This window comes from Cherax quadricarinatus, unplaced genomic scaffold (genome assembly GCF_038502225.1).
Source record: "Cherax quadricarinatus isolate ZL_2023a unplaced genomic scaffold, ASM3850222v1 Contig1443, whole genome shotgun sequence".
NCBI lineage: Eukaryota > Metazoa > Arthropoda > Malacostraca > Decapoda > Parastacidae > Cherax > Cherax quadricarinatus.
Genome location: NW_027196469.1, coordinates 18,030 through 44,359, shown reverse-complemented (window position 1 = coordinate 44,359; position 26,330 = coordinate 18,030). Strand labels below are relative to the sequence as shown.

The following is a 26,330-nucleotide window of genomic DNA, read 5'->3' as shown; positions in this document are numbered from 1 at the left end:
GTTGGGATACGTTTGGAAGATCATTGATGTATATGAGGAAGAGCAGGGGACGAAGGACACTTCCCTGCAGAACTCCAGTATCAAGTGGCCGTGTTGTTGATGCTGTGTCTTTAATGGTAACATACTGATACCAATTAGTAAGGTAAGATTTGAAATAAGCAAGCGCATGGCCTCTTATACCGTAATGGTCAAGTTTGTGGAGTAGGATGTCGTGGTCTACTGTGTCAAAAGCTTTTCTTAGGTCAATAAAAATTCCTAGTGGATATTCCTTATTTTCCAATGCTGTGTAAAGCAGATCTAGCATTTTTATGATTGCATCATTAGTGCTTTTATTTTTCCTAAATCCAAATTGGCAGGGGTTGAGTATGTTTTGTGCTGTTATAAATGAATATAGTCTCCTGTGCACGAGTTTCTCAAAGATTTTGGATAGCAATGGTAAGTTTGATATTGGCCTATAGTTGTTTAAGTCTGTAGGGTCACCACCTTTATGTATTGGTGTAACCCTTGCCATCTTGAGTAGTTTCGAGAAGGTGCTAGTTTCTAGTGACTTGTTAAAAAGTAATGAAATAGCATGCGAAAGGATATGGGCCGCTCGCTTGTACAGTAATGGTGGGACATTAGACAGATTCCCTGAGTTGTTTTTAAGTGACTTTATAATCTCGGTGACTTCCAAGGGCTCAGTTGGTGCAAGATAGAAGGAATTTGGGAAATTCCCATCTAGGTAGTCCCCGGCATGGGCATTAGTATGTGGGATTTTATTGGCGAGATTAGATCCTATGGTTGAGAAGAAGTCGTTTATCTTGTTAGCTGTGTCAGTGGGATGTAATGGTGTTTCATTAGGTTTAGTTAGGACAATATTCTTGTTTTTTTTTCAGTTTGTGGGTCCCTAGAATCTGAGAGAGTGTTTTCCAGGTCTTTTTTATATCTCCTCTAGTGTCTGTGAATCTACTGGAGTAGTATAGTTGTTTGGCTTTCTTTATTACTTTGGTGAGAACTGATGAATAGTGTTTAAGAATATCTTTGTGTATTAAGCCCTGTCTATATTGCTTTTCATATTGGTGTTTTTTGTCAATGGATTTCAGAATGGTGCTGGTTAGCCATGGGCAACCAAGCCGTTTGTTTGTGATCTGTTTCGTTTTTATAGGACAATGTTTGTTGTATAGTCTAAGTAATTTGTTAAGAAAAATGTCTGTAGGCCAGTCAACAATCTCTAGGTCAGTTGTGAACTTCCTTATTGAGGCCTCGTCATGGAGTCTAAATGAGACTTTGTTGTATTCAAGTGGTGGTTTATTAATGTTTGTCAGGAGGAAGGTAGGGTAGTGGTCTGTAGTGCTATCTGTGGAGTGATTGGTGGAATGATGAAGTAAAGGGTGTGATAAAAGAGAAGAAGTTAGCTTATGAGAGGTTTTTACAAAGCAGAAGTGTTATAAGAAGAGCAGAGTATATGGAGAGTAAAAGAAAGGTGAAGAGAGTGGTGAGAGAGTGCACAAGGAGAGCAGATGATAGAGTGGGAGAGGCACTGTCAAGAAATTTTAATGAAAATAAGAAAAAATTTTGGAGTCAGTTAAACAAGTTAAGAAAGCCTAGGGAAAGTATGGATTTGTCAGTTAAAAACAGAGTAGGGGCATTAATAGATGGGGAGAGGGGGGTATTAGGTAGATGGCAAGAATATTTTGAGGAACTTTTAAATGTTGAGGAAGAAAGGGAGGTGGTAATTTCATGCACTGGCCAGGGAGGTATACCATCTTTTAGGAGTGAAGAAGAGCAGAATGTAAGTGTGGGGGAGGTACGTGAGGCATTACGTAGAATGAAAGGAGGTAAAGCAGCTGGAACTGATGGGATCATGACAGAAATGTTAAAAGCAGGGGGGGGGGGGGATATAGTGTTGGAGTGGTTGGTACTTTTGTTTAATAAATGTATGAAAGAGGGGAAGGTACCTAGGGATTGGCGGAGAGCATGTATAGTCCCTTTATATAAAGGGCAGGGGGACAAAGGAGATTGTAAAAATTATAGAGGAATAAGTTTACTGAGTATACCAGGAAAAGTGTACGGTAGGGTCATAATTGAAAGAATTAGAGGTAAGACAGAATGTAGGATTGCGGATGAGCAAGGAGGTTTCAGAGTGGGTAGGGGATGTGTAGATCAAGTGTTTACATTGAAGCATATATGTGAACAGTATTTAGATAAAGGTAGGGAAGTTTTTATTGCATTTATGGATTTAGAAAAGGCATATGATAGAGTGGATAGGGGAGCAATGTGGCAGATCTTATTGTGGCTAGCTGGTCTAGTGGCTAACGCGACGGGCTGGAGTTTTGAGACTCTATGACCGCAGGTTCAATCCCGGCCGGGGGTATGGTTTGGCAGATGTTGCAAGTATATGGAATAGGTGGTAAGTTACTAAATGCTGTAAAGAGTTTTTATGAGGATAGTGAGGCTCAGGTTAGGGTGTGTAGAAGAGAGGGAGACTACTTCCCGGTAAAAGTAGGTCTTAGACAGGGATGTGTAATGTCACCATGGTTGTTTAATATATTTATAGATGGGGTTGTAAAAGAAGTAAATGCTAGGGTGTTTGGGAGTGGGGTGGGATTAAATTATGGGGAATCAAATTCAAAGTGGGAATTGACACAGTTACTTTTTTCTAATGATACTGTGCTTATGGGAGATTCTAAAGAAAAATTGCAAAGGTTAGTGGATGAGTTTGGGAGTGTGTGTAAAGGTAGAAAGTTGAAAGTGAACATAGAAAAGAGTAAGGTGATGAGGGTATCAAATGATTTAGAAAAAGAAAAATTGGATATCAAATTGGGGAGGAGGAGTATGGAAGAAGTGAATGTTTTCCGATACTTGGGAGTTGACGTGTCGGCAGATGGATTTATGAAGGGTGAGGTTAATCATAGAATTGATGAGGGAAAAAAGGTGAGTGGTGCGTTGATGTATATGTGGAGTCAAAAAACGTTATCTAAGGAGGCAAAGAAGGGAATGTATGAAAGTATAGTAGTACCAACACTCTTATATGGATGTGAAGCTTGGGTTGTGAATGCAGCAGCGAGGAGATGGTTGGAGGCAGTGGAGATGTCCTGTCTAAGGGCAATGTGTGGTGTAAATATTATGCAGAAAATTCGGAGTGTGGAAATTAGGAGAAGGTGTGGAGTTAATAAAAGTATTAGTCAGAGGGCAGAAGAGGGGTTGTTGAGGTGGTTTGGTCATTTAGAGAGAATAGATCGAAGTAGAATGACATGGAAAGCATATAAATCTATAGGGGAAGGAAGGCGGGGTAGGGGTCGTCCTTGAAAGGGTTGGAGAAAGAGGGCAAAGGAGGTTTTGTGGGCGAGGGGCTTGGACTTCCAGTAAGCATGTGTGAGCGTGTTAGATAGGAGTGAATAGAGACGAATGGTACTTGGGACCTGACGATCTGTTGGAGTGTGAGCAGGGTAATATTTAGTGAAGGGATTCAGGGAAACTGGTTATTTTCATATGGTCGGACTTGAGTCCTGGAAATGGGAAGTACAATGCCTGCACTTTAACCCTTTGACTGTTTTGGTCGTATATATACGTCTTACGAGCCAGTGTTTCAGACGTATATATACTAAATAATTCTAGCGGCTTCAAATCAAGCGGAAGATAGCTGGTAGGCCCACATGTGAGAGAATGGGTCTGTGTGGTCAGTGTGCACCACATAAAAAAAATCCTGCAGCACACAGTGCGTAATGAGAAAAAAAAAACTGATCATTTTTTTGGATTAAAACGCCGACTTTGAGGTGTATTTTCGTATAGTATTTATCAATGTATTTGCGTTTTCATGGTCTTAGGTGATAAAATGGAAAACATATTATAGAAATAGAGATGATTTTCATTACTTTGATGATGAAAACGACCTTGAAACTGAGCTCAAAGTAGCGGAAATGTTCGATTTTTTACCAATGTTCAGGAGTAAACAAATCACACCACACGTCCAATACACGTCAACTGGGGAGTCTAATATTCTTTCACTAGTGCACTGATATTATTTATACCATTTTTACAATAATGCAGTAGTCTGCATAACAGTAAATTTTGTATTTTTTTGTATGAATAAAAAAACAAAATAGAAAGCAATAATAATATAAGAGGGGCCTAGAGATGTGACTAATGAACAGAGGATATGTTATTTTAGTGCCAAGAATGTCTTCCTTGTTTATTCTGGACCCTATTTTGAAATTGGCATCTTTTTTAGTTTGCGTGAAATTGGCCAAATTGCCAATTTCTGACCACAATATTGGGTAGTCCAAATTGGTAAATGGGAGGTTTCTTGTATTCAGCGGATAGATAAAATGGAGTTCTAAAGAAATAGCTATGAGTTTGGTCAACTGGAACAACGGAATTGGCTGAAAATAGGGCTCAAAGTCGGCGAAATCGCCGATATGCATATGTCGCCTAGACCGCTAACTTTGCGGGAGCGTAATTCCATGAGTTTTCGACCAAATATCGAACTTTTGGTGTCATTACCATCGGGAAAAGATTCTCTATCATTTGATAAGAAAAAATCTTTTTTTTTTTTTTCAAAAATTTAGCGACATAGAATGACAGTTTCAGAAAGGGGCCTGAAACAGTCAAAGGGTTAAAGGAGGGGTTTGGGATATTGGCAGTTTGGAGGGATATGTTGTGTATCTTTATACGTATATGCTTCTAAACTGTTGTATTCTGAGCACCTCTGCAAAAACAGTGATAATGTGTGAGTGTGGTGAAAGTGTTGAATGATGATGAAAGTATTTTCTGTTTTGGGATTTTCTTTCTTTTTTTTTGTGTCACCCTGCCTCGGTTGGAGACGGCCGGCTTGTTGGAAAAAAAAAAAAAATGAAAATATAAAAAAAAACATAGATCTACTTTTGGAGCACTACGCATGTGAACGTAGATCTATGTTTGGACAGTTTAAGGGTTAAATATTGTATATTAAGTATGAGATGGGGAGCCAGGGATACCTACACCTGACTTCCTACAAATAAGTACTACTCACCTCTTGCCCTACATTAAGACTACAAATATTTTAAGGTAAGTAATGAATGTACTGTGTATGTATTTTACTTTTTATTTTTTTTAATGCCTAGCTCTATTACTAACTTAATATAAGTTAGTGTAAACTTGTTGTCTGGCATTTATATGCATTTATAAATGGATAAAACGGCGTTCTGCTTTCCGGCGATGTCTGCTTTCTGACGATGGCCTGGAACCTAACCTGCCATATAAGTGGGACCCTACTGTATATAAGATCATAAAAGAATATTAGGAAATAAAGAAATAAGGCTTGGTTTTTAAACATATGCATGCCATCCACACTAAAATACTAGATAATTTTAATCAATTATGTATCTAGGAACAAACATGTGCCTTGTTTCATAGTTTGCAATAAACATTGAAACTTCTTCACTTAAATTAACTTTATACTGTTTTTGTCCTCAGAAAGATGACTAAACCTTATAAGATGAAACTGTGGAAGTGTTTAATTGTGATGAAACAGGCCTGTTCTGGAAGAAAATGCCAAGCAGGACCTACATTACTCAGGAGGAAAAGGCACTCCCAGGACATAAGCCTATGAAAGACAGGCTTACTTTGTTGATGTGTGCCAATTTGGTGAAAAGTCATTATTATGTATCTAGGAACAAACATGTGCCTTGTTTCATTTGCCCCCAATGTGAAAAATTACCTAACTGAAAAGAAATTAGAACTTAAGTGCCTCCTGGTGTTAGACAATGCCCCTGGTCATTGACGTGGCAGAGCGACTTTATGGGGACATGAGCTTCATTAAGGTGAAGTTTTTGCCTCCTAATACCACTCCTCTCCTGCAATGGACCAACAGGTTATTTCCAACTTCAAGAAACTGTACACAAAAGCTCTGTTTGAAAGGTGCTTTGTAATGACCTCAGAAACTCAACTGACTCTAAGAGAGTTTTGGAGAGATCACTTTAATATCCTTAAGATGAAACTGTGGAAGTCAACAAATGAGGAATTGAGATACATGAAAAAAGAATTTTTAGAGGTATGTATTGTACTCCTGTATCCTAACTTTGCTTTCAAAGCCTAGTTGATCAGGCGCTGATCCACCAGGAGGCCTGGTCTTGGACTGGGGTGCAGGGGCATTGATCCCCGGAATACCCTCCAGGTAGGCAGACAATATTTTGTGGTATGCACTCCTGCATCTCATTTATGCAGAACATTTTGTTGTTTGTACTCATTTATCTTGTTTATGCAGAATATTTAGTACTGTGTATTCCTGTGTCCTCTGTACAAAATAATTGTCAAAAGTTCAAGTGAGCCTGTGATAACATCTCATTTCGACATTGCAGATTCTGCATTTCTTAACAAATGTTTACCAAAGAATATACATGTATTTGGTTCAAGGACAAATGTAGTGTACCGTATTACAGTTTATTAGTGTGTTCAGTAGTGTTTATCATGCAATGAATTAAATCTGCTACTTGGGGCATTTGTCTGTGTCCAATAGGCTTGAGATGCAGAGGACCTAGTCTGCTGCATTGAGCACTTCAATACAGTGGATTTTTGTTAAAATGGACATTTCTCCTTCCTATTACAAGTGCTTCTCAACTTACGATGGGGTTGCATTCTGATGAACCCATTGTAAGTTAAAAATATCGCAAGTTTTTATTTTATTTATTAGCACATCGGCCGTTTCCCACCAAGGTAGGGTGGCCTGAAAAAGAAAAACTTTCACCATCATTTATTCCATCACTGTCTTGCCAGAGCCGTGCTTACACTACAGTTATAAAACTGCAACATTAACACCCCTCTCCTTCAGAGTGCAGGCACTGTACTTACCATCTCCAGGACTCAAGTCTGGCCTACTGGTTTCCCTGAATACCTTCATAAATATTATCCTGCTCACACTCCAACAGCATGTCAAGTTCTAAAAACCATTTATCCCCATTTGCTCCTATCTAACACACTCACACATGCTCGCTGGAAGTCCAATTCCCTCGCACACAAAACCTCCTCCCTCCAATCTTTCCTAGGCTGACCCCTACCCCTCCTTCCCTCCACTCATTCTATTTTGTTCCATCCTCTCCACATGTCAAAACCACCTCAACAACCCCTCCTCAGCCCTCTGGATAATAGTTTTGGTAATCCCGCACCTCCTCCTAATTCCCAAACTACGAATTCTCTGCATTCACACCACACATTTCCCTCAGACACGACATCTCCACTGCCTCCAGCCTTTTCCTTCTTGCAACATTCACCACCCATGCTTCACACCCATATAAGAGTGTTGGTATAACTATACTCTCATAGTCCCACAGACTCCTCAGTTCACCACTCACCTTTTCCCCTCAACAATTCTATGATTCACCTCATCTTTCATAGACCCACCTGCTGATCATCCATGCCTAAATATCTGAATACATTCACCTCCTCCATACCTCTCCCTTCAACCTGATATCCAATCTTTCATTACCTTATTTTTTTGTGTTTTCATCATCGCCTTACTCTTTCCTGTATTCACTTTTAATTTTCTTCTTTTACATACCCTACCAAACTCATCCACCAACTTCAGCAACTTTTCTTCTGAATCTCCCAAAAGCACAGTGTCATCAGCAAAGAGCAACTGTGACAACTCCCACTTTGTGTTAGATTCTTTATCTTTTAACCTCAAACCTCTTGCCAACACTTGAGCATTCACTTCTCTTACAATCATATCTATAAATATATTGAACAACCATGGTGACATCACAAATGAGATACCCATGAGAGGCATCCTGTTCCACTGTTTGAGAATTGTCTAGTTCTTGTTTCAGTTTCCCATATTCTTTTGGACTGTCCTATCAGTGAGCTCGCAGAACTTTCGTCCGACGTCATCACCGCTTTAATGCCCTTACTTTATTTTTCCTCCTTCCTGACAGACCCACCTTTAACACAGACTCCCTCTTCAACTTTTTGACAGCAACTGATTTATTACACAAACTTTGATAATCCTTCTTTTAGCACTCCTCATAGCCCCTCCTAACTTTATGTTTATTGTCATCTCCACCCTTATTTAACAAACTTTGATTTACAGTAGACCATTATATTACATGGATTTATTTGCCATGTTATGGTTATTGCACTACTGAAAAATTATAGCACAATTTTATATAACACTTTGTAAAATTAACTTTACACGATTCTGTTGGCGGGCGCGGAAAAAATTTCCCCAGTTCAAACAGTTCAAGCTGCTACCTTGTTGTGGGTCAGCGGGGGAGACCTCCCGCCATCCCCTGCCACCCCCGACACACCCGCCACCCCCATCCCAGCCTTCGTGCATACGTGTCCAGTACGAATACTCCCTAGGAGCTAGGTGCGTTTGTGAATTGTGTTTTGATCTTTTAATTGTCATATCTTGTATCTGAGATTTCAGGTACGTCTTGCTACTTCTACTTACACTTAGGTCACACTACACATACATGTACAAGCATATATATACACACACCCCTCTGGGTTTTCTGCTATTTTCTTTCAAGTTCTTGTTCTTGTTTATTTCCTCTTATCTCCATGGGGAAGTGGAACAGAATTCTTCCCCTGTAAGCCATGCGTGTTGTAAGAGGCAACTAAAATGCCAAGAGCAAGGAGCTAGTAACCCCTTCTCCTGTATAAATTACTAAATTTAAAAGAGAAACTTTTGTTTTTCTTTTTGGGCCACCCTGCCTCGGTGGGATACGGCCGGTTTATTGAAAGAAAGAAGATCTTGTATCTGCAAAGCAGTCATGGCACCCAGTAGGCATACCAGTGTTGCTGAAAGTGACAAGAAAAGGTATAAGCATTTAAGTCTTAGAGTTAACGAAGAAAATAGAGATAGACAAGAGATAGCCTGTGGCCGACTGAAGCCTCAGTTTGTACAATTAATAAGAATGAGGTAAATATACGAGTTTGTGTGATGAATAACTGATTGACTGACAGACTTACTTGACTGGCATACTAACTTTATTGACCTACTTAACTGACTTGCTTGACTGACTTGCTTGATTTACTTGACTGACTGACTTGACTGATTTGACTGACTTACTGACTTTACTGACTTAGACTTTTTCACTGAAGGGAACCCTGACAATGGTCTGAAATAGTGTTTAGAGCAGCTGATGCTTTACCGTCAGCTGTATAATGTACTGCAGGGTAAAATATAACAGAAATCCATTACAGAATTTATGCACACTCCAGTACAACCATCAACTTCAGTATCAGAACCTCTACCATCCACCTCAGTCCAGTAGGACCACAACATAACTCTCCACTCTCTTCACAATCATCCACAAACACCAGCACCCACAATTTAAGGTAAGAAATACAGTGGACCCTCGGGTAACGCCTTTAATCCATTCCAGAGAGCTAGCCTTTAACCGATTTAGCCTTTAGCCGAATTAATTTTCCCCATAAGAAATAATGGAAATGAAATTAATCCATTCCAGACACCCAAAAGTATTAAAATAATTTTTTAACATGAAATATACATTTTCCTACATAGAAAACAATGATACATGCACAATAAACATTACTGAAATGACACTTACCTCTATTGTGGACTTGTTGATGAGTGATGAGACGGGACATTGTTTTCTTGAACACTCTGGGACATGCAGGGAGTGTAGCAGGCATGCAGGGAGTGTAGCAGGCATGCAGGGAGTGTAGCAGGCATGCAGGAAGAGTAGCAGGCATGCAGGGAGTGTAGCAGGCATGCAGGGAGTGTAGCAGGCATGCAGGGAGTGTAGCAGGCATGCAGGGAGTGTAGCAGGCATGCAGGAAGTGTAGCAGGCATGCAGGGAGTGTAGCAGGCATGCAGGGAGTGTAGCAGGCATGCAGGGAGTGTAGCAGGCATGCAGGGAGTGTAGCAGGCATGCAGGAAGCGTAGCAGGCATGCAGGAAGCGTAGCAGGCATGCAGGGAGTGTAGCAGGCATGCAGGGAGTGTAGCAGGCATGCAGGGAGTGTAGCAGGCATGCAGGGAGTGTAGCAGGCATGCAGGAAGCGTAGCAGGCATGCAGGAAGTGTAGCAGGCATGGAGGGAGTGTAGCAGGCATGCAGGGAGTGTAGCAGGCATGCAGGGAGTGTAGCAGGCATGCAGGAAGTGTAGCATGCATGCAGGGAGTGTAGCAGGCATGCAGGAAGCATAGCAGGCATGCAGGGAGTTTAGCAGGCATGCAGGAAGTGTAGCAGGCATGCAGGGAGTTTAGCAGGCATGCAGGGAGTGTAGCAGGCATGCAGGGAGTGTAGCAGGCATGCAGGGAGTGTAGCAGGCATGCAGGGAGTGTAGCAGACATGCAGGGAGTGTAGCAGGCATGCAGGGAGTGTAGCAGGCATGCAGGGATTGTAGCAGGCATGCAGGGAGTGTAGCAGGCATGCAGGGAGTGTAGCAGGCATGCAGGGAGTGTAGCAGGCATGCAGGGAGTGTAGCAGGCATGCAGGGAGTGTAGCAGGCATGCAGGGAGTGTAGCAGGCATGCAGGGAGTGTAGCAGGCATGCAGGGAGTGTAGCAGGCATGCAGGGAGTGTAGCAGGCATGCAGGGAGTGTAGCAGGCATGCAGGGAGTGTAGCAGGCATGCAGGGAGTGTAGCACGCATGCAGGGAGTGTAGCAGGCATGCAGGGAGTGTAGCAGGCATGCAGGAAGCGTAGCAGGCATGTAGGGAGCGTAGCAGGCATGCAGGGAGTGTAGCAGGCATGCAGGGAGTTTAGCAGGCATGCAGGGAGTGTAGCAGGCATGCAGGAAGTGTAGCAGGCATGCAGGGAGTGTAGCAGGCATGCAGGAAGCGTAGCAGGCATGCAGGGAGTGTAGCAGGCATGCAGGAAGCGTAGCAGGCATGCAGGGAGTGTAGCAGGCATGCAGGTAGCGTAGAAGGCATGCAGGGAGTGTAGCAGGCATGCAGGGAGTTTAGCAGGCATGCAGGGAGTGTAGCAGGCATGCAGGGAGTGTAGCAGGCATGCAGGAAGCGTAGCAGGCATGCAGGAAGTGTAGCAGGCATGCAGGGAGTTTAGCAGGCATGCAGGGAGTTTAGCAGGCATGCAGGGAGTGTAGCAGACATGCAGGGGGTGTAGGAGGCATGCTGGGAGTGTAGCAGACATGCAGGGAGTGTAGCAGGCATGCTGGGAGTATAGCAGGCATGCAAGGAGTGTAGCAGGCATGCAGAAAGTGTAGCAGGCATGCTGAGAGTGTAGCGGGCATGTAGGAAGTGTAGCAGGAATGCTGGGATTGTAGCAGGCATGCAGTAGGTGTAGCAGGCATGCAGGGAGTGTAGCAGGCATGCAGGGAGTGTAGCAGGCATGCAGGGAGTGTAGCAGGCATGCAGGGAGTGTAGCAGGCATGCAGGGAGTGTAGCAGGCATGCAGGAAGCATAGCAGGCATGCAGGAAGCGTAGCAGGCATGCAGGAAGCGTAGCAGGCATGCAGGGAGTGTAGCAGGCATGCAGGGAGTGTAGCAGGCATGCAGGGAGTGTAGCAGGCATGCAGGAAGCGTAGCAGGCATGCAGGGAGTGTAGCAGGCATGCAGGGAGTGTAGCAGGCATGCAGGAAGCGTAGCAGGCATGCAGGAAGTGTAGCAGGCATGCAGGGAGTGTAGCAGGCATGCAGGGAGTGTAGCAGGCATGCAGGGAGTGTAGCAGGCATGCAGGAAGTGTAGCATGCATGCAGGGAGTGTAGCAGGCATGCAGGAAGCATAGCAGGCATGCAGGGAGTGTAGCAGGCATGCAGGAAGTGTAGCAGGCATGCAGGGAGTTTAGCAGGCATGCAGGGAGTGTAGCAGGCATGCAGGGAGTGTAGCAGGCATGCAGGGAGTGTAGCAGACATGCAGGGAGTGTAGCAGGCATGCAGGGAGTGTAGCAGGCATGCAGGGAGTGTAGCAGGCATGCAGGGAGTGTAGCAGGCATGCAGGGAGTGTAGCAGGCATGCAGGGAGTGTAGCAGGCATGCAGGGAGTGTAGCAGGCATGCAGGGAGTGTAGCAGGCATGCAGGGAGTGTAGCAGGCATGCAGGGAGTTTAGCAGGCATGCAGGGAGTGTAGCAGGCATGCAGGGAGTGTAGCAGGCATGCAGGGAGTGTAGCAGGCATGCAGGGAGTGTAGCAGGCATGCAGGGAGTGTAGCACGCATGCCGGGAGTGTAGCAGGCATGCAGGAAGCGTAGCAGGCATGCAGGGAGTGTAGCAGGCATGCAGGAAGCGTAGCAGGCATGCAGGGAGCGTAGCAGGCATGCAGGGAGTGTAGCAGGCATGCAGGGAGTTTAGCAGGCATGCAGGGAGTGTAGCAGGCATGCAGGAAGTGTAGCAGGCATGCAGGGAGTGTAGCAGGCATGCAGGAAGCGTAGCAGGCATGCAGGAAGCGTAGCAGGCATGCAGGGAGTGTAGCAGGCATGCAGGAAGCGTAGCAGGCATGCAGGGAGCGTAGCAGGCATGCAGGGAGTGTAGCAGGCATGCAGGGAGTGTAGCAGGCATGCAGGAAGTGTAGCAGGCATGCAGGGAGTGTAGCAGGCATGCAGGAAGCGTAGCAGGCATGCAGGGAGTGTAGCAGGCATGCAGGAAGCGTAGCAGGCATGCAGGGAGTGTAGCAGGCATGCAGGAAGCGTAGAAGGCATGCAGGGAGTGTAGCAGGCATGCAGGGAGTTTAGCAGGCATGCAGGGAGTGTAGCAGGCATGCAGGGAGTGTAGCAGGCATGCAGGGAGTGTAGCAGGCATGCAGGGAGTGTAGCAGGCATGCAGGGAGTGTAGCAGGCATGCAGGGAGTGTAGCAGGCATGCAGGGAGTGTAGCAGGCATGCAGGGAGTGTAGCAGGCATGCAGGGAGTGTAGCAGGCATGCAGGGAGTGTAGCAGGCATGCAGGGAGTGTAGCAGGCATGCAGGGAGTGTAGCAGGCATGCAGGGAGTGTAGCAGGCATGCAGGAAGCGTAGCAGGCATGCAGGGAGTGTAGCAGGCATGCAGGAAGCGTAGCAGGCATGCAGGGAGCGTAGCAGGCATGCAGGGAGTGTAGCAGGCATGCAGGGAGTTTAGCAGGCATGCAGGGAGTGCAGCAGGCATGCAGGAAGTGTAGCAGGCATGCAGGGAGTGTAGCAGGCATGCAGGAAGCGTAGCAGGCATGCAGGGAGTGTAGCAGGCATGCAGGAAGCGTAGCAGGCATGCAGGGAGTGTAGCAGGCATGCAGGAAGCGTAGAAGGCATGCAGGGAGTGTAGCAGGCATGCAGGGAGTTTAGCAGGCATGCAGGGAGTGTAGCAGGCATGCAGGGAGTGTAGCAGGCATGCAGGAAGCGTAGCAGGCATGCAGGAAGTGTAGCAGGCATGCAGGGAGTTTAGAAGGCATGCAGGGAGTGTAGCAGGCATGCAGGGAGTGTAGCAGGCATGCAGGAAGTGTAGCAGGCATGCAGGGAGTGTAGCAGGCATGCAGGGAGTGTAGCAGGCATGCAGGGAGTGTAGCAGGCATGTAGGAAGTGTAGCTGGCATGCAGGGAGTGTAGCAGGCATGCAGGAAGCGTAGCAGGCATGCAGGGAGTGTAGCAGGCATACAGGTAGTGTAGTAGGCATGCAGGGAGTGTAGTAGGCATGCAGGGAGTGTAGCAAGCATGCAGGGAGTGTAGCAGACATGCAGGGAGTGTAGCAGGCATGCAAGGAGTGTAGCAAGCATGCAGGGAGTGTAGCAGGCATACAGGGAGTGTAGCAGGCATGCAGGGAGTGTAGCTGACATGCAGGGAGTGTAGCAGGCATGTAGGGAGTGTAGCAGGCATGCAGGGAGTGTAGCAGGCATGCAGGGAGTGTAGCAGACATGCAGGGAGTGTAGCAGGCATGCAGGGAGTGTAGCAGACATGCAGGGAGTGTAGCTGACATGCAGGGAGTGTAGCAGGCATGTAGGGAGTGTAGCAGGCATGCAGGGAGTGTAGCAGGCATGCAGGGAGTGTAGCAGGCATGCAGGGAGTGTAGCTGACATGCAGGGAGTGTAGCTGACATGCAGGTAGTGTACCAGGCATGCAGGAAGTGTAGCAAGCATACAGGGAGTGTAGCTGACATGCAGGGAGTGTAGCAGACATGCAGGGAGTGTAGCTGACATGCAGGGAGTGTAGCAGGCATGTAGGGAGTGTAGCAGGCATGCAGGGAGTGTAGCAGGCATGCAGGGAGTGTAGCAGGCATGCAGGGAGTGTAGCTGACATGCAGGGAGTGTAGCTGACATGCAGGTAGTGTACCAGGCATGCAGGAAGTGTAGCAAGCATACAGGGAGTGTAGCTGACATGCAGGGAGTGTAGCTGACATGCATGGAGTGTAGCTGACATGCAGGAAGTGTATCAGGCATGCAGGGAGTGTAGCTACGAGTTTTTTCTTGATTTTATTGTGTTTCTTTCCTTCTTATCACAGGGCTGGCACTAGAAACTTTCTTTGGGCCCATGGTGGATTATGTAGCAGTTACAAGCACTAAAAACAATGGAATAATACAAAATGTATCGCATGTACGCGTGGAATCGTTCGCAACGGCTTGTAAATAATGGCACACTGGCTGTACACGGAGTTATGGAGTGGCTGGGCCCACTCAGGCCGCGCAGACACCTTCAGGACGAAAACCCTTAACTGAGTTATTTGGCGTTTGCCGAGCCAATATTTTGACGCCAAAGCGAGCCGTTATCCGATTTTGGCACTAACCGATGATGCCTTTACCCGAGGGTCCACTGTACTGGTATTTCTGTTGCATTTGTAGTCTTAATCAGTGAAAAAAGCATAATGCATCATGACAATGAACAGCAGTTACATCTTTCTTTTCTTTCAACACACCGGCTGTATCCCACCAAGGCAGGGTGGAGTTTATCCCGGGGGTCAAAACCAGAAAATGCGACGAAACACCCAGTTTCTCATTTTGTTTCTAAATTCACCGTGTGAGTAATTTCTCTTTTTATAATTTATACGGGAGAAGGGGTTACTAGCCCCTTGCTCACGGCATTTTAGTCACCTCTTACAACACACATGGCTTATGGAGGAAGAATTCTGTTCCACTTTCCCATGGAGATAAGAGGAAATAAACAAGAACTAGAAAGAAAATAGAAGAAAACCCAGAGGGGTTTGTATATATATGCTTGTACAGTGGACCCCCAGTTAACGATATTTTTTCACTCCAGAAGTATGTTCAGGTGCCAGTACTGACCGAATTTGTTCCCATAAGAAATATTGTGAAGTAGATTAGTCCATTTCAGACCCCCAAACATACACGTACAAACGCACTTACATAATTGGTCACATTCGGAGGTAATCGTTATGCGGGGGTCCACTGTACATGTATGTGTAGTGTGACCTAAGTGCAAGTAAAAGTAGCAAGACATACCTGAAATCTTGCATGTTTATGAGACAGACAAATGACACCAGCAATCCTACCATCATGTAAAACAATTACAGGTTTTCGTTGTACACTCACTTGGCAGGATGATAGTACCTCCCTGGGCGGTTGCTGTTTACCAACCTACTACCTAGCAGTTACATATTCACTTTTATTTTTTGTAAGATCTGGTGGCCTAAAAAGAAAGTTGTTTGGTTTTTTCAGACTCCCAGGAACATAACCCTATTTTTCCCATAAGTTCTTTAGTTTATCTAACACGGATTTACCTAACACAACATTTTCAGGAATGTAACTACCGTGTAATATAACAGTCCACTGTATTTTATTTGCCTTATCTCTTTGATGGCTCCAACTTTCCTGCTGCTTCACTCCTATGTGTTATTAACTTGCACTGATATACTAAATCAACTGTGACCCTAATCATTTTCTTTTCTTTTTACTCAGTATCCCCCACCTCTTTTCCTTTAGTCTCTTTCTCCTCTGCCATGTAGTGCTGAGTGACATTTACAGGTTTGCTATATTCCTTGAGTACATTACTTTTGCTGCAAATAGTCAAGCTAAGCAAATACACAATTCAAGAGACCCTCTGAATGTCCTAAGTCATAATTAAAAAAACTTGTATAACAAAGGGCAGTACTGTATGTAGCAGCAAGTATATAGGAACATTACTTAGGCATCTCAACTAGGGCCTTCCTGCTTTTCTTGGCATTTGTTTCTCTAGCCAGAACATCCCATGACATCTTTGTAACTTGTAATTCTTGACTGTAAAAGGTAGCTTTCCTGCCTCACAAAATTGAAATAACATGATTGCAGACAAACCACAGTATGGATGGGGTTAGAACCCATGGCAAGTGAGTCATAAAACCCCAGGCCAGTGCGTAAGCCACTGGGCCAGCTGGCTACAATAAGATTCATCCAACTAGGTCATGGTGGGGCCCATGCTAACTTTCCTGTGGTGTATAAATATACCTAGTTGGATGAATCTTATTGTAGCCAACTGGCTCAGTGACTTACTACACACTGGTCTGGAGTTTTATCACTTACTTGCCATGAGTTCTAATCCCACCCATACTGTGGTTTGTAGCTTTGCTTTTGGATGAATGTGTCAGGATGTGAAAGTTTTGTTTCTCTTGTGTTATATTTGCTCAGTGCAGAGCAGGGAAGGGACATGTTGATTCTCCCACATCTATCTTTGTTGTGTGGAAGAGAACACTCTTCCGCACAAAAGTGACTGTGTAATACATGGAAAAGCCCATAGCTATGCTAAGCATTTTGAGTAACCTTAAGACCAGGACTTTAGAATTACTTGACATAATAGTTAGATTATTTTAATATATCATAACTGAGTTGTCTGAAGATAAGATTATAAATGCAATGATCATTGCAAGCATTAAAACTGATTATTAAAACAGCAGTATCAAGGGGCAGTAAATACATAAAAATAAATAAAGGGTAAAAATATAATGGAGACAAGATATTGGCTGTTTGGAGTGACGTCTAAACTGTCGTATGTGGGAGTCTCTGCAAAGACAGCGATTATGTGTGAAAGATAGTGAAAGTGTTTCTTTCTTTTTTGGGTCATGCTGCCTTGGTGGGAGATGGCCAACCTGTTGGGGAAAAAACAAAAACAATATTGGATTATGAATGCTGGACAAAAGCTGAATAGGTAGGTTGCAAAAGATATATTTGGCATTTATATTTGATTTTCATTTGTTTGGTGCCCTCTGTTGTTGAGAACTCTATACATTTACAACCCAGACTTCATAGATGTTGAAATAAGGATAATATAGTGTGAGCAAGGTAACATTTTTAAAGGGATTCAGGGAAAGTGGTTAGCTGGGTTAAGTCCTGAAGATGGAAAGGGCAGTGCCTGCACTCTAAAGGAGGGATGGGGATGTGGCAGTCAGTGGAGGGGAAAGGGGGGGGGAGGTAAAATGAGTGTGATATCAGCACACTTCTGGCTGACTTCTAGTCACATTGGGGCCCATGCTACCTACCTAAGGTGTATAGAAATATACTTAGTTGAATGAATCTTATTAGGCTTATATGGTTTAGTGGATGACACACTGGCAAGCAAGTACAGTATTAGGACTTGCTTGCCATGGGTTCAAGCACTCGCCCGTTTTGTGATTTGTTTAGTCATGTTTTTACAAGTTTGTGAGTAACTATCTAAATGTAATAAAATAAAAACTTCATCAGGGATTCCCTAGAGAGTGTTGGTAGTTTTCTACAAGTTTTTTTTTTTTTTTTTAAAGAAAATGTCAAGACTTAAGGTACTACACACTAGCTTCTAGGCTGAGGGACTGATTACCTCATCTTCCTCTGTCATTTGTGTATAGTTCTGCAATGCTGAGGGATGGGTTACCTCATCTTCTATTTTTGCATATCATCTCTGTACTGAAGTCAAAAAGCTACTGTTTGGCAATATGTTTCCAGGTAAAGGCCCCCAGATGTTGCACATGTATCTTATTTCTAATTTTGGTGGTACTGTATAACATTATCATAATAAAATGTGATTAATTTTATGTAAGACAGATTGGGAAAACCAAGGAATAAGATGTTTGAACTTTTCTTCACATAATTAACTTCATAGAATTGCATAATACCATGACATTTAAAACATTTCCAAATTCTCAGGATACTGGAGAGTTGTTGATGCCCTCAGACTACGTGAAATACCAGGTGTATGGTGGGAAGAGCATCAAGTTTACACTGGTAAGCCCATTAATGACACTAATATTTGTAACTTAGCAGGATGGAGGAGAAATAAAGAAGTACGATTTCACTTTTATGTATAAAAAAAAAAAAGCTTTAATTTTACAATCAGAAATGTTGTCAGTATCACTTCTGAGAGTTACATTAATTTTAATGAAGTCTTTCACCAGTGGGTGAAGCATTTTGTTCTCCATCTCCATAGGTATCTTTTTAGTGAAATGTGCAAAAATGTATACAGGGGGGCCCCATTTTTTTTGGTGGTTAAGTTCCCGATCCCAGATGATGAGCGAAAATAGCTAGTGAGTGGAAAATATGGGTTATTTCACTATCCGATGCATGAAAAATGCCTGATAACATTTTTACACTGTCAAATATTAAGTGCTCAATACAGCTAGGGCCTAAAAAAAAAAAAAATGAATATACAGTACATACAATACATATCTTAAAATATGACAATGGTCACTTTTCCCTGATGCAGCTGTTATGCAAAAATGGCAGAAAAACAGAAAAAACACAGAACATAATGATCAGTGGCTCAGTTGAAAACAGCCAGAAAGGGGGACGACAAAATGCAGGGCCTTCCTGTATAACATGCTAAACCAGCTTTTTTAAGCTTAAAACATATTAGAAATGGACAGTTTTATCCATATATACTTTGAGAAATCTATAAATTACTGATGTGTTTTAGAGGATCTTTGGCAAGAATTTCTAACAGAAGAGAAACAGTGCACCAGAACAAATCTTTACTGTACTCAGGTTGAACTTTAATAATAATAATAATCATGGGGAAGTGGAGAAAATCCTTCTTCTCTAAGCCACGTATGTCATAAGAGGCTACTAAAATGCCTGGAGCAAGCTGCTAGTAACCCTTTCTCCTGTACAAATTGTTAAATGTAAAAAGAAAAACTTTTCTTTTTTCTTTTTTGAGTCACCCTGCCTCAGTGGGAGACAGCCAGTATTAAACTAATAATAATTAAAATAATAATACAGTATTCTAATTCTAAAACATTCAAGAGAGTTAAAAAAAATTGAAAAGCCGATATGATGCAAAGCATTAAAAGAAACGCCAAAACTTGTGCTTATTCTGTATGTTACATGGTGTTTCCACCAACAAATGCTAAATTTACACTTGAGATTTAAGTATTCATTTGTAGCTATTTTCAGATTTGAACAGTTTTTAATTGCTTAAGTTAGAGTAGCCTTGAAGATTTTAATAGCTATCTTTTATAAAATTAATAAGAATTTAAAGTCTGAGCTGCCTGCAAGATGATAGCTTGGGTAAAGCATGTCTCTCTGTGGCACACTTAGTGAGGCAATGTTTATTACCATTTCCAAATGTTTGTCTAAATCAAGGGGTGGCTACTTGTTATATATGATCCAAGAATACTGCAGTTACCAGTAGATAATATGATGTCCTGGTGGCAAACATTCTCTGTTTGAAGCATAGCCTTCTGTTATTCATTGTTCTTCTATCACAGGATGAGGCACGTAGCATTAACAAGGTTTACGATCCAGGAATGAAGCTCTTGGGGTTCAAACCCATCAGCAGTCTCAAACCATATTATCATGTCAAACCTGCCAACTTCATTTACCCTGATGAAAAATCAGTTAAAGGTAAACTCAAGAATTGTTAATTTTTTAAGTTGTTGTTTAATTTTTATGATAAATTTTCTTGAAGTGATTTGGACAGTGTTCAGTTGCTCAGGAAAGCCACAGCCATTTTAAATTATTATAATCTTTTATCTGCCATCACTAAAATTGAAAACTAGCACAGCAAAGATTTCTCTCACTTTTAATGTCATCAGTTAACATTAAAAACTATCATTCATTCAAGTAACATTTCTCTCTTGTTATTATCACTGGATATAAAAGGTCACTGGAACAGCCTACACACCTCTGCTTGACCCAAGGATAAGCTAGATGCATGTCTTAGCTGTTTTTCCATTTTCAGTATTGTATTATGCTGTGATTATGATTAAGAATACAGAAGAGCAAGAGGCATGAAAATGGGACATCAGCTGCAGAAAGTGTGGATAAATAATGTGAAATACAGTACCAACACAGTGGTAAAGAGAGACAAGTGCAGTTATGCAGAATCTTTTATTGAAGGCATTTTGTGTGCACAGTGGGCTCTTATCAAGTTGCATCTCTCTGCAACTTGATAAAGCTCACTTCATTGGCAAATTATCATCAATAAAGGATTCCAAATAATTGTCTTCCTTGATGAGGTCTGCTTTAGGCACCAGATTATAATACTAATATGAAAATTCCTAGCATTTAAAAATGGTGAAGACGGTAAAAATTCTTCAGCTAGTACTCTAGTAAGGTTGAAAAATAATAATTTTAGAACATTTAATGATATACTTTTTTATGAAACTAGCTATGAAATTGTTTCTCACAATCTCTCCCCACAAAAAAAAAAAACATCTTCAGTGATTTGACCCATTTATTGTTCATGACGTTGGAAATTTTATTATGTCATTTTTTTTAATTTCTTATTTTGCCTCCTACATAATCTAAATTCAGTTGTTCTGTATTTAAAAAGAGTTAGAAATGAGAGAGGATTGTTGATTATATTTTATTCTGTTATGTAAAGTTAAAAATTTCTTGCACAGGTAGCAACAAAATGTTTGCAGCTCTGTTAGATCGCTGTTTAGCACGAAAAATGGCAGCAATTGTGCGGCTGATTGCACGTCAAGGTTCCTCGGTGTCATATGCAGCATTGATACCCCAGCAAGAGGAGCTAGATGATAAAAACAGTCAGATAACTCCACCAGGGTTTATTGCCTGTCACTTGCCATTTGCTGGTAAGATAATCTCTAATACGTATTATGTTATTGTTCTTCGTCATGTAGTACACACTAGTACTTGTTTTTTTGGGGCCATGTTGGTCACCAAAACATTTCTGTCAACATCAAAAGTTCTGATTATTTTAGTAACTGTTTTGAAATGTAAAATAATTGCCTTTGTAATAAGGTTTATTTAACTGTTGTTATATTTACTTTAAGCACCTCGTGCACAAATAACCTGCACATAGAAGGAGAATGAAACTGATAATAACATTTTGGTTCGATTTGGATCGTTAACTAGTTAATGGTTGGACCAAAATGTCATTGTAAGTTTTATTCTCCTACGTGTGGGTTACGTATTTGTATATTGTTCCAGTCACAGTATTGTGTCCTTTTATTCTCTCATGATCTGCATTAGTACACTATTTTCCAAATAAAAAAATTATTAACAGTTTAATTCATGTGAGTGTGTGTTAGAGGCAACATAGTGGAGCAGCAGCCTGCCCTTACATTGATGGGACAGTAAAGAATTACTTACATATGCCATCTTATTTTATTAAATAAGAACAGTGAATTTGGCAATAAGAATGGACCAAGAATCTTCCTTTCTCTTTTGTTTGTTTTTATTGAAAGTCAAGAAGATCATGCTTAAATAAAAGATACTTTTTCTCTCATAATGTGAGGGATTGCATTTCAATCTTAAAATTATGCATATAACATTTACAAACTACTATATTGTTAAAAAATATTGTCTAGTGGTATTAAGCATTCAGGCTGCATATCCTCAGTGCTTGTAAAGAATATTTAATAATGTCTTCCTTCTGTGACATTTTATTTAATTTTTTTTTAAAAGAAACTAAATTAACTATTAAGAATTACTGATTAATTAACTAATATGAATTTTTTTATTTTTTTTATTATTATCACACTGGCCGATTCCCACCAAGGCAGGGTGGCCCGAAAAAGAAAAACTTTCACCATCATTCACTTCATCACTGTCTTGCCAGAAGGGTGCTTTACACTACAGTTTTTAAACTGCAACATTAACACCCCTCCTTCAGAGTGCAGGCACTGTACTTCCCATCTCCAGGACTCAAGTCCGGCCTGCCGGTTTCCCTGAATCCCTTCATAAATGTTACTTTGCTCACACTCCAACAGCACGTCAAGTATTAAAAACCATTTGTCTCCATTCACTCCTATCAAACACGCTCACGCATGCCTGCTGGAAGTCCAAGCCCCTCGCACACAAAACCTCCTTTACCCCCTCCCGCCAACCCTTCCTAGGCCGACCCCTACCCCGCCTTCCTTCCACTACAGACTGATACACTCTTGAAGTCATTCTGTTTCGCTCCATTCTCTCTACATGTCCGAACCACCTCAACAACCCTTCCTCAGCCCTCTGGACAACAGTTTTGATAATCCCACACCTCCTCCTAACTTCCAAACTACGAATTCTCTGCATTATATTCACACCACACATTGCCCTCAGACACGACATCTCCACTGCCTCCAGCCTTCTCCTCGCTGCAACATTCATCACCCACGCTTCACACCCATATAAGAGCGTTGGTAAAACTATACTCTCATACATTCCCCTCTTTGCCTCTAAGGACAAAGTTCTTTGTCTCCACAGACTCCTAAGTGCACCACTCACTCTTTTTCCCTCATCAATTCTATGATTCACCTCATCTTTCATAGACCCATCCGCTGACACGTCCACTCCCAAATATGAATTGTTGACTAAATTAACCAAGAAAAGATCTGCTTGGAACACAACCATCACAGTAACACGACATCACTTTTTTTTACACTCCATCAAGTACCATCTCATACATTTCCACTTAGTTTTGCCTCCACACTTTCATTCACCAACTGTGCAGGTTCTCTTCAGAATCTGTCAAAAGACCTGTCATCAACAAATAGCAACTCCCACTTTGTTTTAGATTCATTATCTTTGAATCCCACACGTCTCCCCAACACCCTAACATTCACTTCTTTTACAACCCCATTTATAGGTATGTTAAACAGTCATGGTAACAATGCATCCCTACTTTTACTAGAAAATAGTCCCCTTCTTGTTTGCATACCCTTACCTGGACCTCACTTCATATAAAAGCCCTCTACTGCTTTCAGTAATGTTGTACCTCTCTTCTTTCAACGCACCAGCCGTATCCCACAATGTTGTACCAATTTTATATATTTAAATCATCTGCCACATTTCTTCCTTATTCACTCTATCGTAAATTTTAAATCCATAAATGTGACAATTGGTTCTTTACCCTTAACTTAGTATTTTTTCACTTATATGCTTTAATCTCTGGCAGGCCGGTTTTGATTCTTGGAGATGGGAAGTACAGTGCCTACACTCTGAAGGAGGGGTGTTCATGTTGCATTTTTATAACTGTTGTGTAGGCATGCCTCTGGTAAGACAGTGATGGAGTGAATGATGGTGATAATTTTTCTTTTTTGGGCCACACTACCTTGGTGGGAAATGGCCGATGTGTTAATAAAAAAATAATGCTTCAATCTAATCACTTGTTCTACACATCCTCTACCCTTCCTAAATCCTTGTTCTTCTGCACTCCTACTTTCTGTCTTACTCCTAACTCTCTTCATAATAATTCTGCCATATAATTTATCCAGTGTATTTAACTGGCTTATTACCTTATAATTCCTACACTTTCTCTTGTCCTATATTTCCTTTTAAACAAAGGAACTATGCACTCTGCCAGTCTCTAGGTACACCTTTTAATATCTGTCGTAATCCTGTCTATTCAAGTTGCTTTTTTCCATTCATTCTACCCACTGCTAATGCACTTTTGTCAAATCCAATGCATGAAATCACTGCCTCCCTTTTATCATCAGCATTTAATAGCTATTCAAATTATTTTCTCTGTCTTCTTAGTATCTCTGCCTTCCCATCTAACATGTTCTCTCTTTCATTTATAGCTGCCAAGTCCATTTGCTTTTCCTAGGCATTTTTAACTTGATAATCTCTCTTTAAAACTAATTCTTACTCTTGGCAAAATTTGCTGATAAAGCTTAACCTATATGCACATTGGCTTTTTTTTTTTTTTTTTTCCTCAAAATTTTTTTAACTTCTCATTTTCTCTTATATTCTGCCTTCCCCATTTTTTTTTTCAACAAACTGGCTGTATCCCACTGAGACTGGGTGACCTAAAATGAAAAACAAAAGTTTTTCTTTTTAAATTTAGTAATTTATACAGGAGAAGGGGTTACTAGCCTCATGCTCCTGGCATTGTAGTCACCTCTTACAACATGCATGGCTTACAGAGGAAGAATTCTTTTTCACTTCCCCATGGAGATGCCTTCCCTATATCATTTATAAATTGTTAAACCTGTCATATGCCATTTTTTCCCTTCTTTACCACCATCTTTACCTTGTTATTCCAACAACTATTTCTCTTTTCATCTAAACCTATCCTCTTTTAACTACCAATGTCTTCTGCACACTAGTACTGGTACTTCATTCTTAAACCAACCCTTGTCAACCTCCTACTTTAACTCACTTTTGTCCCAATAGGTGCTTATTTGCTCCCAGCTGTTTCAGCGTTTAGTTCATTCACTTTCGTCTCACCCACAGACAATATTCTCCTTGTTCACCATCTCCTTTTTATTTTACTATAGCTATCACTAAATAATGAACTGACACATTAGTTGCTCCTCTAAAAACATACACATTGCAGTCGTTTTCCCATCAACCTTATATTTAGTAGTATGTGGTACAAGGGTCATTTCATAAGTAATGACAACTTTTTTTTTAAGCGAGAACACTACTGCAAATGTGGAAAACTCAAAATGTATTTAAGAGCTCATAAAAATAAATGCCAAATGGAATCATCAGATTGTGCAGGTATCCAAATGGAATAGGTAAGCAAAAAATAGATTTTATTTGCATTATTTTATTTTCTTTAATCTTGAAAAAAAAGGGTATTAGCACAATAGTGTATATATGAATCGACAATCTTCATAGTTTCCCAAGCTACCCTTCATTGTGAAATCTTTCCGGGTGGATTTGTCATGTTTCGTAGGCATAATAGCAAGATACTTGTATTCATTAAATTTAATATGCTATCTTTAAAAGTTTTTTTTTTTAACAAGTCGGCTGTCTCCCACCAAAGCAGGGTGACCCAAAAAAAAAATACTTTCATCATCATTCAACACTTTCACCTCAATCACACATAATCACTGCTTTTGCAGAGGTGCTCAGAATACGACAGTTTAGAAGCATACACGTATAAAGATACACAACGTATGCCTCCAAACTGCCAATATCCTAAACCCCTAATTTAGAGTGCAGGCATTATACTTCCCATTCCCAGGACTCAAGTCCGGCTATATGAAAACTGGTTTCCCTGAATCCCTTCAATAAATATTACCCTACTCACACTCCAACAGCTCATCAGGTCCCAAATACCATTTGTCTCCATTCACTCCTATCAAACATGCTCATGCACGGTTGCTGGAAGTCCAAGCCCCTTGCCCACAAAACCTCCTGTACCCCCTCCCTCCAACCTTTTCGAGGACGACCCCTACCCCGCCTTCCTTCCCCTACAGATTTATACGCTCTCCATGTCATTCTACTTTGATCCATTCTCTCTAAATGACCAAACCACCTCAACAACCCCTCTTCAGCCCTCTGACTAATACTTTTATTAACTCCACACCTCCTAATTTCCACACTCCGAATTTTCTGCATAATATTTACACCACACATTGCCCTTAGACAGGACATCTCCACTGTCTCCTTGCTGCAGCATTTACAACCGAAGCTTCACACCTATATAAGAGTATTGGTACCACTATACATTCCCTTCTTTGCCTCCATAGATAACGTTTTTTGTCTCCACATATACCTCAACGCACCACTCCCCTTTGTTCCTTCATCAGGTCTATGATTAACCTCATCCTTCAGATATTTGGGAGTTGACACGTCAATTCCCAAATATCTGAAAACATTCACTTCTTCCATACTCTTCCTCTCCAATTTGATATCCAATTTTTCTTTATCTAAATCATTTGATACCCTCATCACCTTACTCTTTTCTATGTTCACTTTCAACTTTCTACCTTTGCACATTCTCCCAAACTCATCCACTAACCTTTGCAATTTTTCTTGAGAATCTCCCATAGCCACAGTATCATCAGCAAAAAGTAACTGTGTCAATTCCCATTTTGTATTTGATTCCCCATAATTTAATCCCACCCCTCTCCCAAACACCCTAGCATTTACTTCTTTTACAACCCCATCTATAAATATATTAAACAACCATGGTGACATTACACATCCCTGTCTAAGACCTACTTTTACTGGGAAGTAGTCTCCCTCTACACACCCCTAACCTGAACCTCACTATCCTCATAAAAAACCTTTACAGCATTTAGTAACTTACTACCTATTCCATGTACTTGCAACATCTGCCACATTGCTCCCCTCTCCACTCTATCATATGCCTTTTCTAAATCCATAAATACAATGAAAACTTCCCTACCTTTATCTAAAT

General features: G+C 41.8%; 1 protein-coding gene across 1 annotated transcript in view; it reads left to right on the top strand.

Moving 5' to 3' along the window:
- Positions 1-26,330, top strand: part of LOC128700232 (Inverted repeat-binding protein) — a gene marked incomplete at its 5' end in the record, with an annotated part of 86,920 nt that overhangs the window by 45,092 nt on the left and 15,498 nt on the right. Inside the window, 5 exon segments of the mRNA XM_070081010.1 lie at positions 5,434-5,471; positions 5,967-6,010; positions 17,939-18,016; positions 19,495-19,630; positions 20,632-20,823. Of these exon segments, the coding sequence (XP_069937111.1) occupies positions 5,434-5,471; positions 5,967-6,010; positions 17,939-18,016; positions 19,495-19,630; positions 20,632-20,823 (488 nt within the window).